Source organism: Lolium perenne, chromosome 7, assembly GCF_019359855.2.
Source record: "Lolium perenne isolate Kyuss_39 chromosome 7, Kyuss_2.0, whole genome shotgun sequence".
NCBI lineage: Eukaryota > Viridiplantae > Streptophyta > Magnoliopsida > Poales > Poaceae > Lolium > Lolium perenne.
The window spans coordinates 7,719,651-7,733,244 of record NC_067250.2 but is presented as its reverse complement, the minus strand read 5'-3'; the positions used below and the strand labels follow the sequence as shown (position 1 = coordinate 7,733,244).

At 45.6% G+C, this 13,594-nt stretch overlaps 2 protein-coding genes across 2 annotated transcripts; both read left to right on the top strand.

Moving 5' to 3' along the window:
- The first annotated feature begins 3,949 nt into the window (after nucleotides 1-3,949).
- On the top strand, nucleotides 3,950-6,213 carry LOC127316272 (uncharacterized). The gene is made up of 5 exons (XM_051346675.1): nucleotides 3,950-4,083; nucleotides 5,020-5,227; nucleotides 5,321-5,515; nucleotides 5,596-5,769; nucleotides 5,863-6,213. Exons 1-5 carry the CDS (start codon nucleotides 3,950-3,952, stop codon nucleotides 6,211-6,213), a joined length of 1,062 nt encoding a protein of 353 aa, XP_051202635.1.
- A 57-nt stretch (nucleotides 6,214-6,270) lies between these two features.
- On the top strand, nucleotides 6,271-7,323 carry LOC127316273 (uncharacterized). Its single transcript, XM_051346676.2, has 3 exons — nucleotides 6,271-6,526; nucleotides 6,595-6,715; nucleotides 7,244-7,323. The coding sequence occupies exons 1-3, from the start codon at nucleotides 6,353-6,355 to the stop codon at nucleotides 7,321-7,323; spliced, it is 375 nt and encodes a 124-aa protein (XP_051202636.2). The 5' UTR covers nucleotides 6,271-6,352.
- The last annotated feature ends 6,271 nt before the right edge of the window (nucleotides 7,324-13,594 follow it).

Here is a 13,594-nt window from a genome sequence, read left to right as displayed (position 1 = left end):
GGCCGTAGAAGAAGTCGGCGACTATCCCGCTCGCGAATTTCGTGGCAACACCGTGACTTGTGGCAAGCACCGGCAGCAGCACTGCTATCCCGACGAAACCGTGACCTTTCCGGCGCGCGATGACATGGAGCGCCTCCATGTTGTCTGCCTCGGAGCGAGCTCTGTTCCTCACCGTCGCCCCTCCTCCGCCCGGCTGTTGTCCTATCCCTCAACACTGCACCTTCCTCCAAGAACCGTCCCCCAAGTCAGCCACGCCAAGCCCCAGCTGCACCAGCACGGCGCCAGTAGAAGCTCACCGACTACGCATCGCAGGGTGGGACTCTCACGGCTAGACTTGGGCAGGTTCAAGTCGATGCTCCGCGAGGTGCTCCTGCTAGCGGCGACACGCCAAATTCAGAGGCGTCGAAAGATTAGGTCAGTGGCGGGGAAAGAAACCCGACCCAGACGTTTCTTTATACTGGGACAGGAGGTGACCTTGCTTTGCGCTTGAGTTCTTTTCCTTTTCGTGAGGAATGGGGAGAAAAGACCAAGCAGTTCGTGGACAGGGCGTTTGACATCCCTAGCAGACCCAGGACAGTTTTTTGCCCTTGTAGTAAGTGCAACAACCAAAAAACACAGGACAAGGAAACTATGAGTCTTCACCTGATCAAGTCTGGGTTCAAACCGTCCTACAAGATTTGGACTTTTCATGGAGAAAAGGCGAAGAAACGTGCTAGGAAGGAGGTGCGGCAGATTCAGCCTACGAGAGAATATGATACTGGGTTTGATAGGTGCCTAGAGAACTTGGCTAATGGTAATGTGCCTGAAAGCCCTCATGTAGAGGCGGAGACATCTAGGGATGCGGAGACAAGTGAGGAGCCGGAGGAAAACACAAAGAAGTATTACGAGGCTTTGTTTGCTTCGCAGAAACCCCTACACGTAAATACAGATGTTACCCAACTAGATGCCATCGCTCGCCTTTTGGCCTTTAAGTGCCACAGGAATCTGTGCAGAGATGGGTTCGATGAACTTCTGGTCCTCGTTGGCAGCATTCTGCCGAAAGGGCACCTCTTGCCGCAAAACTTCTACTATTCGAAAAAATTGCTCAGTGACCTCAAGATGTCATCTCAGCAGATACACGCTTGTCCAAAGGGATGCATGCTATTCAGAGAGGAGCATGCTAACACAAACTATTGCATCCATTGCAAAAGCTCTAGGTACTTTGAGGTTGACACCAATGGTGATGGTCAGAAGAGGCAGACCACGGTTGCCAAGAATATCCTCCGCTATCTTCCAGTCCTACCGAGGATCCAGCGGCTCTTCATGACCGAGGATACTGCCCAGCAGATGAGGTGGGCTGTAGAAGGGATCAGACTGCATGCTGGCAAGATGATACATCCGTCGGATGGTACTGCATGGAAGAACTTTGTCAAGAAATATCCCCTGAAAGCCGGTGACCCGAGGAGCGTAGCAATTGCGATATCAACCGATGGGTTCAATCCATATGGTATGTCGGCTGCGGTATACAGTTGTTGGCCAGTGTTTGTTATTCCCCTGAACCTACCCCCTGGCGTCTGCACGAGATCAGAGTACATGTTTGTGTCGATGATAATCCCAGGACCGAAATACCCGGGTAAGAACATGAACGTGTATCTGGAACCACTGATTGATGACTTGCTTCTTGGCTGGGAAGATCGCGGGATCCGAACTTATGACGCGGCAAAGAAGGAACACTTCGATATGTATGTCTGGTACCACACGTCTCTGCATGACTTGCCAGCACGTGCTTTGTTCTGCGGGTGGTGTACACATGGGAAGTGGCCTTGTCCGGAGTGCAGGCAAGCCGTGACTTTCTTCTGGCTAAACAAGGGTGGCAAGTATTCCTGCTTTGATGAAGCTCGACAGTTCCTTGAGCAGAGTCATGAATACAGGAGTGATGTAAAGAGTTTCAAAAAAGGTCATGTTGTCCATGCACCGAAGCCAATTCCGAAGACCGGACAGGAAACCAAGGCCGAGTTAGACGCTCTCCAGCCTAACCCTGATGGGAATGGTTTCTTGGATATGGGGAGACACACCAATGGACCCATAAGCCGTGCTTCTGGAAGCTTCCTTACTTTGAGTTTCTGGAGCTCCCGCATAACATTGATGTAATGCACACCGAGAAGAATATCAGTGAAGCCATTTGGAGCACCATAGTGGACACTGAGAAGACGAAGGATAACATAAAGGCTCGAATTGACCAAGAAAAGTTGTGCGATAGGCCAGAGTTGAACATGAAGCCACCTCAAGGTGCCAAAAAAACTTGGACTAAGCCACACGCTCCGTTCTGCCTCACAAAGGCCCAAAAAAGGGAGGTCTTCCAATGGATGAAGGACTCCTTGTTTTTCCCTGATGGGTTCGCAGCCAATTGGATGAGGGGTCTGAACATTGAAACGTTGCGAGTACAAGGACTGAAGAGTCATGACTACCACGTGTGGCTTGAGCGGATAATGCCGGTGATGATTCGAGGCTATGTCCCTGAGAAGACTTGGCGAGTGCTAGCGAGGTTGAGTTTTTTCTTCCGCCAGATTTGTGCTAGGGAGTTAGACACTAAAGTGATTGAGAAGCTGGATGAAAAGGCACCCATGTTGCTTTGTGATCTAGAGAAGATCTTTCCTCCAGCGTTCTTTAATCTGATGCAACATATGATCCTGCACCTCGCGAAGGAATGCTTAAAGGGGGGGCCGAATTGGGGCCGTTGGCAGTTTGGTCCCGAGAGAGAAACACAAAAGCTTCGTCAGATGACTGGCAATAAATGCAAGATCGAAGTATCCATAGCCGAGGTAGTCCTGAACGTGGAGGTGGCAAACTTCACCACTAAGCACTATGATCCCAACATTCCCACAAAGCACAACCCGGTCCTCCGTTACAATGCCGCCAACAATGAAGATGTACCCAAGCTTAGCATCTTCATAGGGCTTGGCGGCAAGTCAAGTGGCTCGAAGCCGTACACAACGAATTTACATGAGCGGGAGTTGATCCACTCATATGTCTTGAACACCATGGTGGAAGTGAAGCCGTACATCAAGTAAGTGCTAACCATTTAGTTATTCGCAAACATTCATCGTATGTTCGTGGCTAACTCTTCCTCCGTTCACTGTTGTAGACAATTCACGACTAAATATTGGAGGTATACCCACAGGGATCCTACCTCGGAAGAATCCAAGGATATTTTCGATAAGGGCGGCGGTCATGGTTTCAGTAGCTGGTTCTGTGGTTTGGTACTATCCTATCCAAATTTGTTTGTACACTGTCGACATTTCTCGGTCATTTCTTGTTCTAAACTTGTCGTCCTAATCTTGTAGGCAAGAACTGACAAAGACATGAATCCCTTGCTACGAAAAATTGCTAGGGGCTTCAACCATTCCGTCGACTCGTTCAATTCTTATGACGTGAATGGGTATCGCCTGCACCCATCAATACACAACAAGCCGTCCAAACAAGAAGACAATAAATAGCGGGGTGGTATGTCAAGGTGATGATGGACTCCATTACTATGGAAGAGTCGAGGGTATATACGAGCTGAATTACGGGTTTGACAAAGGGCTAAATCCCGTCGTATTCAAATGCCATTGGTTCGACCCACGTCGCGTGAGACGGGATCCTGAAATTGGATTGGTCGAAGTTGAAAGAAGCTCTGTTTATAAGGGAAAGGACGTGTACATTTTGGCCACCCAAGCCTTCCAAGTATTCTATCTCCCGTACGCGTGTCGAAACCCGACCAAACGTCTACATGGATGGGATGTTGTGATGACGGTTCCTTCACGCATTAGGCCACCCCCGCCAAACAAGGACGATTACCGTCACAGACCCCTCAACAAGGACTGTTGATTTTTATCAAGAAGAAGGGCTCCCCGATCATTTCACTATCGACTTGTCGGCCGTTGTTGATAACATGGTCGTAGACGATGAGCAAGAAGAAGATGCGGTTATGGAGGAAGACAATGAAGAATATGAAGCTGAGGATGTGTGTGCCGTAGAAGACCTAAGTTTGCTCGAGGCGTTCAAAGCAGGCATTGACCTAGATCCAAATGGACCACCTCCAGGTTTCATCGATGATTATTGGTTCGCTGAGCCTGATGATGATGAAACATGTGGTCCGATTACGGATGTCGACATAGGCTACTGATCTATGTAGTTGTAATTGTGAGGCTATCCTATGTACTGAACTATGTGTTATTTGTAATAAACTATGATCTATGTACTGAATTATGTGCTATTTGTAATAAACTATGATCTATGTACTGAACTATGTGCTATTTGTAATAAACTATGATCTATCTACTAATATTCATCTACTTATATATTTGCATTATTGTTGATTTCACTAATATTCATCTGTTTACATTGCATACTAATAAACCACTCTTTTCATTGTGTTTACAGGTGATTGAAACATGCCGCCAAGAAAAAGAAAGGGAGGTTTCAAAAAGAAGATCAAGACCGTGGCTGAGCTTGTGGGACTTTCGAGTGGTTCGTCGCAGACACGTCCTCCTAGCGCTCCTCCTAGCCCTCCACCACAGAGGAAGAATGCCCAGCCACGGCGACTTCGTACCCCTTCTCCTAGTCCTCCCCCAGCCGAGGATGATGACGAGGAGCACTGGGGTGGGGAGGACGAGGAGGACGGTGAGGAGCACGGTGGGCAGGACGAGGAGGACGGTGGGCAGGACGAGGAGGACGGTGTGGAGGATGGTGGGGAGGACCTCGAGGAGGAGGAGGGGCTGGGGGTTTGCCGCAGGAGCTAGACCCAAACCTAGCTTGGTATCCGCCGACGGAGGAGGTGTACGTTGCAGCCGAGGAGAGGCTGGAACCACGGGACAAGAAGCCGTATAAGCGCGGGATTATGAAACTCCCCAAGCTAAAAACTTGGGCCTTCCGCGATGTTGTTCTCGTGCCCTCTGGAAAGAGGTACATGCTGATTTTGGCATTCCATTATTGAAATTTTTATCATTATACAAATTTTCATCACATGCATACTGATTTTGGCATTTCGTTGTGCAGCATGTTCAAGTATGGTGACCCGAGGAGGAAGCCGACACGTGAGTACTCGAACATCCTTGGAGGCCTAATTAGGAAGCATTTCCCTAGGATTGTCAATCTCCCTAGTGGTGGCCGCGATGTGGCTTGGACTTGGAAGCACTACAGCTACGCGGAAGATCCTAGCGGCAAGTGCACCAACATGCAAGAGCGGGTTGTCCGCCACTTCTGGGTACGTGACTTTTGGCTTCATAGCATTCAAACACTTCTTGACTACCAATAGTTGCTCTAATTCCTCTTGTTTTACCTATGTGCATGGTTGCAGAAATACTTCAAGAGGGCTGAGGGCGAGGAAATTGCGTGCGACGTTATCTTACACGAGTTGTGCAGGGTGAGGGTGACTGGCATGCACTACGAGGCACGTGTCCAGTGCGTCCGCGACTGGCACGCCGAGCGCAAAGTTTGGATGAGTAAGGCTGATTGTCGGGATACGCTCATGGCACCGTGGCAGTACCTGCAGGTATTAGCATCGATGTGTTATATATTTCCGCATTTTCATGTAGTGTATGTTCTAATAATGGGTCTATCTTGTGTATGTAGAACCCTCCTCAGTACGTCGGGGAAGACAAGGCGTGCTTTCTTGCGATGGTCATATGGTGGACATCCCCCGAGTACGCCCGGAAGCACGAGGAGGGCAAGCAGAAGCGTTTAGAGATGGGAGGTGGATCACATGTCCTGGGCAGCAAGAACTTGGCCCTTACCTTGCAGCAAGAGGTGAGCAAATGGTTTCTTCATTCTTTCGTTTCATGTTATTGTTAGCCCCGCAAGGGTGTCCCTCTTCACTTACTTGCATGTACTCTTTTGCAGGAAGTGAAGACAGGCGTGACACCAAACTTATTTGGCCTTTTCCAAAAGTCCAAGACCAGGAGGGAGCCGCATCATGAAACGGGGTCCGTGTGGGTCAACGGGCTAGCGGAGGCCCAGTGTGGCGCATACCGCTCGAAGTTCAAGGCCAAGCACGGCGAAGACGCCGACCCAACCACCGAAGACTTTGACGTTGAGGTTGCGGTGCTTGCGGGACAAGGCAAGAAGGGTGGCCGCCTATGGATTGCTGATGGGTTAGTCGACCCAAAGACCATTCCATCTCTACGCCATATCCGTCGTGGGCGTACGAGCGAGCAGCCTCGGGTAGAGACCGCCCACGGGCTTCGAACCTAGCTGTTGAGAAGTTACGGGTAAGTTCTTCGTCGATCCTCTACGCTTCGTTACATGTTTTCCATTGCAATGTTACTGACATCGCGGCAACACAACGTAGGCGGAGATGGAAGAAAAGGAACGGAGGAACCAAGAGCAGTAGATGCAGATGCAGCAGCAGCTTAGGGAGAGCATGCAGATGCAGCAGCACATGTTGCAGCAGATGCAACAACAGCAGCAGATGTTCCAGCAGATGTTCATGAACCAGGCCGTGCTGACTTCCCCACCGGGGAGTAGTGGTCCTAGCACGTCGTGTCCTCCTATGTTCCCACATTTTGTAAGTGGTTAACTTAATATCTCCGTCTCAATCTTGTTTGTTGTCTAACCGAACTTTGGATATTGCAGATCCCCACGCCCGATCCGGCTGTGATGGCGCTCCTCCAGCAAGCGCCAAGTCAGAGCCCGCTGACACCTGGCTTGACCGTCAACAATACGGGCATCATCCGGAGCCTGCAGCAGTTTCTAGGTGAGTTCTCCTACACTTCTAATTCTTCCATACCATGTCACTTGTGAACTTTAGCCATTCAACCATGTCAATTTTAGCCATTATGTTCAATTTTAGCTATTCCATGTTAATTTTAGCCATTCCATGTCATTCTTAGCCATTATGTTGAATTTTAGCCATTTCATGTCAATTCTAGCGATTATGTTCAATTTTAGCCATTCCATGTCAATTCTAGTTCTTCCATGTCAATTCTAGTTCTTACATGTCAATTTTAGTCATTCCATGTCAATTCTAGTTCTTCCATGTCAATTCTAGTTCTTACATGTCAACTTTAGTCATTCCATGTCATTCTTAGCCATTATGTTGAATTTTAGCCATTTCATGTCAATTCTAGCGATTATGTTCAATTTTAGCCATTCCATGTCAATTCTAGTTCTTCCATGTCAATTCTAGTTCTTACATGTCAATTTTAATCATTCCATGTCAATTCTAGTTCTTACATGTTAAGTTTAGCCATTCCATGCCACTTATGCATGTATGAACTTGTAGGAGGACAAGGAGGTGGAGAAGGACAAGGAAGTGGAGAAGAACAAGGAAGTGGCGAAGGACAAGGAAGTGGCGAAGGTTGATGTTGCTTGTATGAACTTTGTTGTGTGACTTGGAACATTCTATGTATGAATTTGTTGTTGGACTTTGTTGTTGGACTATTGTATGGAACATTCTATGTATGGACTTTGTTGGACTATTAGTGGTTGAACTTTGTTGTTGATGATGTGCAAATGTCTATATATTGTGCTATATATGTATCTGGAAATATATATCTATTTTGTGAATTATATGTGCAGGGACTAAATGGAAACAGCAAAAATCTGAAATATTTTCAGCACCTTTGCCGTGCACATGCACACGGCAAAGACAAAGCGGCACGGCAAAGGCTGTCTTTGCCGTGCACATGCGCACGGCAAAGGCTGCCCAGCTGTGCACTGCGCTGCCACCTGGTGTTGCTGTAGGCTCCTCTGCCGTGCGTGCTGGAGGGGAAGCGCACGGCAAAGAGGGACGCACGGCAAAGGATTTTGGCACACGGCAAAGCAGGCGGCACGGCAAAGACTGCGCAGCGCACGGCAAAGCTAGGTCGCTCGGCAAAGGCTTTGCCGTGCGATTTTTGCGCGACGCACGGCAAAGACGGCTTTGCCGGCCGGATCTTTGCCGGGCAAACTTTGCCGTGCACGGCCTTTGCCGTGCGATTTGGGCGCACGGCAATGTCCATTTCTCCCGTAGTGCCGGATCGGATCAAACATTTTCCTCACCTCGCCCAGTGAGCCGGCCTGTGCCGTGCGTGGACATCAACAAGCTTTGGACCGAGAGGAGCCGCGGCTCTGGCCGACCTCCACACCGTGCGCCTGCCGGCCCTACTCCCCGCACAGCGCGGCGCAGCTCCCATCCGCTGATCCCTCCTTGTTGTCGCTTTCCATGGCAAGCCTCGGAGAAGCGCCTCGATCAGACAGGCGGCCGGCCGGCGGTGACGGTGGACAGTCGAATCGGGCCAAGCTAGGCAGGGGTAGTTCTCGCCATGGTCGATCTCACATGTTTATATAGAGAACCAGGGGCACATAAGCCTATAAAGATCATTGTAGACAACCGTAACCTGCTTGTATGTTTGATACCGTCTCTAATCAGGTTTTTGTACCATGTAGTACTATCCAAGTAGGACACACCTCCGTGTTGGACAATGAACTGACCTTTTCATGGACGCCCCAAATTGTTAGGAAACCCAGTGATCGATTAGGATGGACGAAAACGTATTTTAGGATGGACCAAAACGTACTTAGACGGACTAAACCACGGAAACGCTTCTCTCTTTATTATTAGGTAATAGATAAGGTTCAACGTATCTGGATGACTGACCATATAGATCTAGCAAATTTAGATAAGAATAATAAGTGTTTTATAGTCTCATCATGATGATAAAAGACACTTTTTTGCTTCCCTGCAAATTGAGATTTGCAAGGTTGTATTTGGTGATAATCAACCCACCATGAAGATACCACGCAAATATCTTTGTTTTTAGCAGTATATTCATCTTCAAAAATTATAAATTATTATCGACTGGAATATTATGTTTGATTAAAGTGTTGTACATGGAAGATACCTATAAAAAACTATTCTTGGTCAGGTTCCAACGAAATATATCATATCCCTCGTCAGATACACTAAAGCTAGACCATGTATCAAGACATTCCAAGATGCTTGTCTCGGACGTTTCTTCTGAATGGCACATTCGGTGAAAAGTTTCCAACACCATAGCGAGAGTCTCACTTATATAACGCATTATATGTACAATTCCGGGTATTGTTGTCGGAAGCGTGGCATTACCTATCCATTTATCCTCCCCAAACCGAATCTCTGAACCATCCCTAATAGAGAAAGAACCATATGAGAAGAAGAAGAAATTCTTCGCTGCCATATGACCTGCCCAGAAACGTAAGTCTTCGGGTTTCCACTAAACTGTGACAACCAATGTACTTTCTTTGTAGGAGAGTTTGCCAAATTTCAGTCTCACTATGCAGCTTAAACAACCACTTATCAAAGAGGGCCATATTTTTTTACCTCAAGGTCTTGAATTTCAAGTCAACCTTGATCTTTAGGGTGGAAAAGCAGACACCATTTAGCCAGTCGATACTTTCGCTTCTCACTATCCCCTTCCCAGAAGAATCTTGATCGGAAATAATCCAATTGTGTCAAGACTCCTCTAGGAAGCTAGAAGGACGATATCATATACTATACCATATTACTAAGAACTGAATTGATATGAACCAATCTTCCAACCAGGGATAGTAATCTGCCTTTCCAACTATTTAATCTAATTTGTAGACTTTCGTCGACCATTTTTCATTCAGCATTGGATAGTCTTCGATAATGAATCGGAATTCCCAAATGCCTAAGAGGAAACTGACCTTGTCCACAGCCAAATAACTCAGCATGTAGAGCAACCTGGTCTTTAGCCTCGCCAAAACAAAACAACTCACCTTCTGGAAATTGATCTTCATACCTAATAGTTGCTCGAACGCTGAAGAAATAACTTCAGGTTTCTTGCTTTTTCGAAATCATGTTCCATAAAAATTGTATCGCATGCATATTGAAGAATGGATAATCTACCATCTATGAGATGAGGAACGACACCTTCAATTTGGCCATCCAACTTTCCGCATTCAATCATGACATCTAACATATCAACCACTATGTTCAATAGCATTGGCTATAATGAGTCACCCTGTCTGAGTCCCTTCTTAGTCTCAAAGTACTTTCCCACTTCATCATTGACTTTAATGGGAACACTTTCTCGCGAGACAAAACTATGGATTAAAGCGTGCCACTCATCATTAAAACCTTTCATTCTGGAGTCTGCTGGAAGAAATACCACTTCACCTTATTATAGGATTTTTCGAATTCAATCTTTAAAATCATCCCATTCATGTTTTTCGAACCAATTCATGAACTATTTCATGAATAAAAACCACCCCATCAAGGATGGTACACCCTTGCATAAAAGCAGTCTGTGAAGGTCGAGCCACATGGCCAACCATAGTGTTCAGCCTAATCGTAGCAAGTTTACTGAAAATTTAAAACTAACAATAAGGGGACAAATAGGCTGGTATTTTTGGATCCTTTATGCTTCATTAATATTAGGAAATAAAATTATCTCACCAAAATTTAGGCGGAACAATCCTGGTTGTCTGGTATGGAGGTCACCGAACAATGCTAGTAGTTCAGGCTTAATAACATCCCAAACAGACTGATAGAACTCAGCTGGGAAGTCATTAGACCAGGAGCTTTATTGTGCTCCATTTGGAAAATCGCTTCCGTACTTCATTCTTAGTGTAAGGTGCAGTAAGTAAGCTATTTTACTCATTGGACACTTGGGATATCGTCGGATCTAGATTCATCCAAAGAGAAGTTGCTTTCCTCGGGATCATCGAATAAATCATTATAATAATTTGTGATGCGACTTTAGATGCTCATGGACATCAATCGTTCCCTCCTCTTGAATTACCGAACGAAAATGCGTTTTCCTATGTCGGTCATTATTAAGACTATGAAAGTACATTGTATTCGAATCACCTTTAAGGATAAATTGGCTTTAGATCGTCGATACCATTTGAGTTCCTCGTCGTGCAAAAGGATTGCAATATCCCCATTTGATTAGCTCTTACGCTCAGTTCTTGTGCGATTAGCAGATAAACTTCTGCCAAAGCCTCGAGGTCATCTATAATAAATGAAATTCGTAACTTTTCTTTTTTAGATAACCCTGTTGTATGGTGACCCCAACCATATAGGTGTTTGCGTAAAGCACACATTTTATTATTCCACCTCTGTATTGGGTTCAAACCAGCAACATGTCTTTCTTAAATCTCCTTAACCCTATCGTGGAAGCCATCATGTTGTAACCATCCATGTTCAAATTTGAACCTACGAGGAGACTGTGGTCTAGGCAATCCAGTAGTCAGCAAGACAGGACCATAGTATGATTGAACTATAATATGTTCTAGAGCCTGCACCGACACCATAGGGTATTTCGATTCCCAGTCTGTATCCATGAGTATTCTATCTAGTTTCTCGTATGTAGGTTCTAGAAGACTATTTGCCCAAGTAATTCTCTTCCAATCATAGAAACCTCTCTATGATCCAAGGTATCAATGAACGCATTGAATAGGAAAGGCCAATGATTATCAAACCGACCTCTAATCTTCTTAAACATGAACCTTAGCAAATTAACCCCGCCCCCCACCAATGAGAATTGGGTGTGTATTACCCTTTTGAAGGTTCACCATTTCACGAAGAAGTAGTGCAATTTATGTTATTTCGGGCTTGGCTTTTCACACCTTGAACTTTTATCAGCCTCACCTCGTCTGCACTGCCGGTGACATCGATGCCTCTATGAACCAAGATCTTCCATCGGCTAAGAAAAAGGAAACACCTCACTGTCTTCTTCTATGATTGCATATGCTATGCCTTCAGCCACATAACATTCGCACATATGTTAGACATACTCATCCACATCATATGCTAGAATGTGTGTGGTCTAAACGGCCAGGATAAAAAATACACGGAGCATGCAACGCTTGCTCAACCAACCTGCCACTTAGCATGCATTGAAGAAATAAAGCATGAATTTATAAATGACCCATTGGTACGATATATTGGGTTTTTATTGATATATTGGGGGTTCTCATATCCGCAACTTCCTGCATCATCTGACCATTGGCACGTGGGGTGGGGTCATATCCCCCCCCCCCCCCCCCCCATGGCCCCATGTAAGTAAGGATCAAAGCAAAACTTTCTATACTAAGAAACTGTTGCAGCCTATATGGGATGATTCCAAATGGCTTATTCTTGGAGATTTTAATGTAACTTATCAAGCGTCCTACAAGAATAATGGCATCCTCAACCTTAGCCTTATGGGACAATTCAAGCATGCCATGAATATGTGCCAGCTTTAGAAAATCAAGTTGTGGAGTAACGAGAGAGATGACTATAAGAAATTTAGGGTTGGAGCTATTTGACCTACCCACTATTCCTCTGCCAGGCCGGTGGTGCCACTCACAATGCATATTGATCCTAGAGGGTGGAACCTTTATATATAATCCACGTGACATGTTAACCAATCACTATCATTAACATCCAGTTAACGAGCCTAATATTTTTAATCAATTAGGTACCAAACACGCATGTGTGAGTCATGCATCGAGTTTGAACTCAAATTCAACCCTACAGGCTTTAGCAATCCATAGAGCCAATCCTATAGACAGCATGACGTTCCACTCTGTACTGTTCTCGAGTATAATTTCAGCATGCTCATTTCAGCATCCTCATATACACACTATGTTCCAATATAGATGTTCCAGCTTCCTTAAGTATATTTCCTTAAGTACATTTTCACATCAATTTTTCCCTGATATTTAAATGAATATACTTCCGCGTTGAGGTTTGATTCCAGGAGTATAACAATGTAGTGAACATGTAAAATATTAAATCCACAAATTCCTACAATGACCCGACCTTGGTCAGGCTGGACCATAGGCTCTTTCTGCAATGCAGACAGAGTTGTTTCTTGTTTCTCAACCACACCTTGTGTTCCCTCTTGTTTTCGCTCTTGGATCACTACCCAATGCACTTAACCAACTAGAATAGTCCACGACAAACCTTCTTCCTTATGCTTTTGAATTTTTTGGACCAAGATGTCTGGATTCTTGGAGGTTAATCCGCTTAGACATAACCTTCTTCCCACACTCAGTCAGTCCACATTCTCAACCACAATCTAAATCTAGGGCTTATAAGCTTAGGGCATGGAGAAAGGTCTCTTCTCTAATAACGGCAAGATCTATCTCATCATGGTTTTGGACATCATTTCGCTGCTTGATGTGGCCCAGGAATCAGATACCCTTTCAGTGGAAGAGAAGTAATGATCCAGGCTCAAAATTACAATGGCACATATAGAGAAGGGAAAGTTGGGCATGATCATTTTTGATGCCCTTGATCTTTACATATTTTTCACGCGACATGGATCTAACATGCCAAACACTATATGGGCTAAAACCGTGTTGAAACATTCCTAATTGGGGGTATTTTGGAAGAATTCACACTAAATGAGGTAATACGTGTCGCAAATGCACAATTATGGGTCATGAAGTAGAATTTAGTAAAACTAAAATAATGAAATATGTAAGTGATCCCATTCGCCTGCCAATCAAATGAAAATGCGTGTGAGTGTCGCTAGTCATCATGCATGGGCCCACACCTTTCTTTGTCTATGTTTTCTTCCCGTTGTCTCCATCCACCGACAAAAAATGTAGAAGAAACATGCCACACGCGGCTCCATCGCGAGGTCATGCAGTGTCGCGA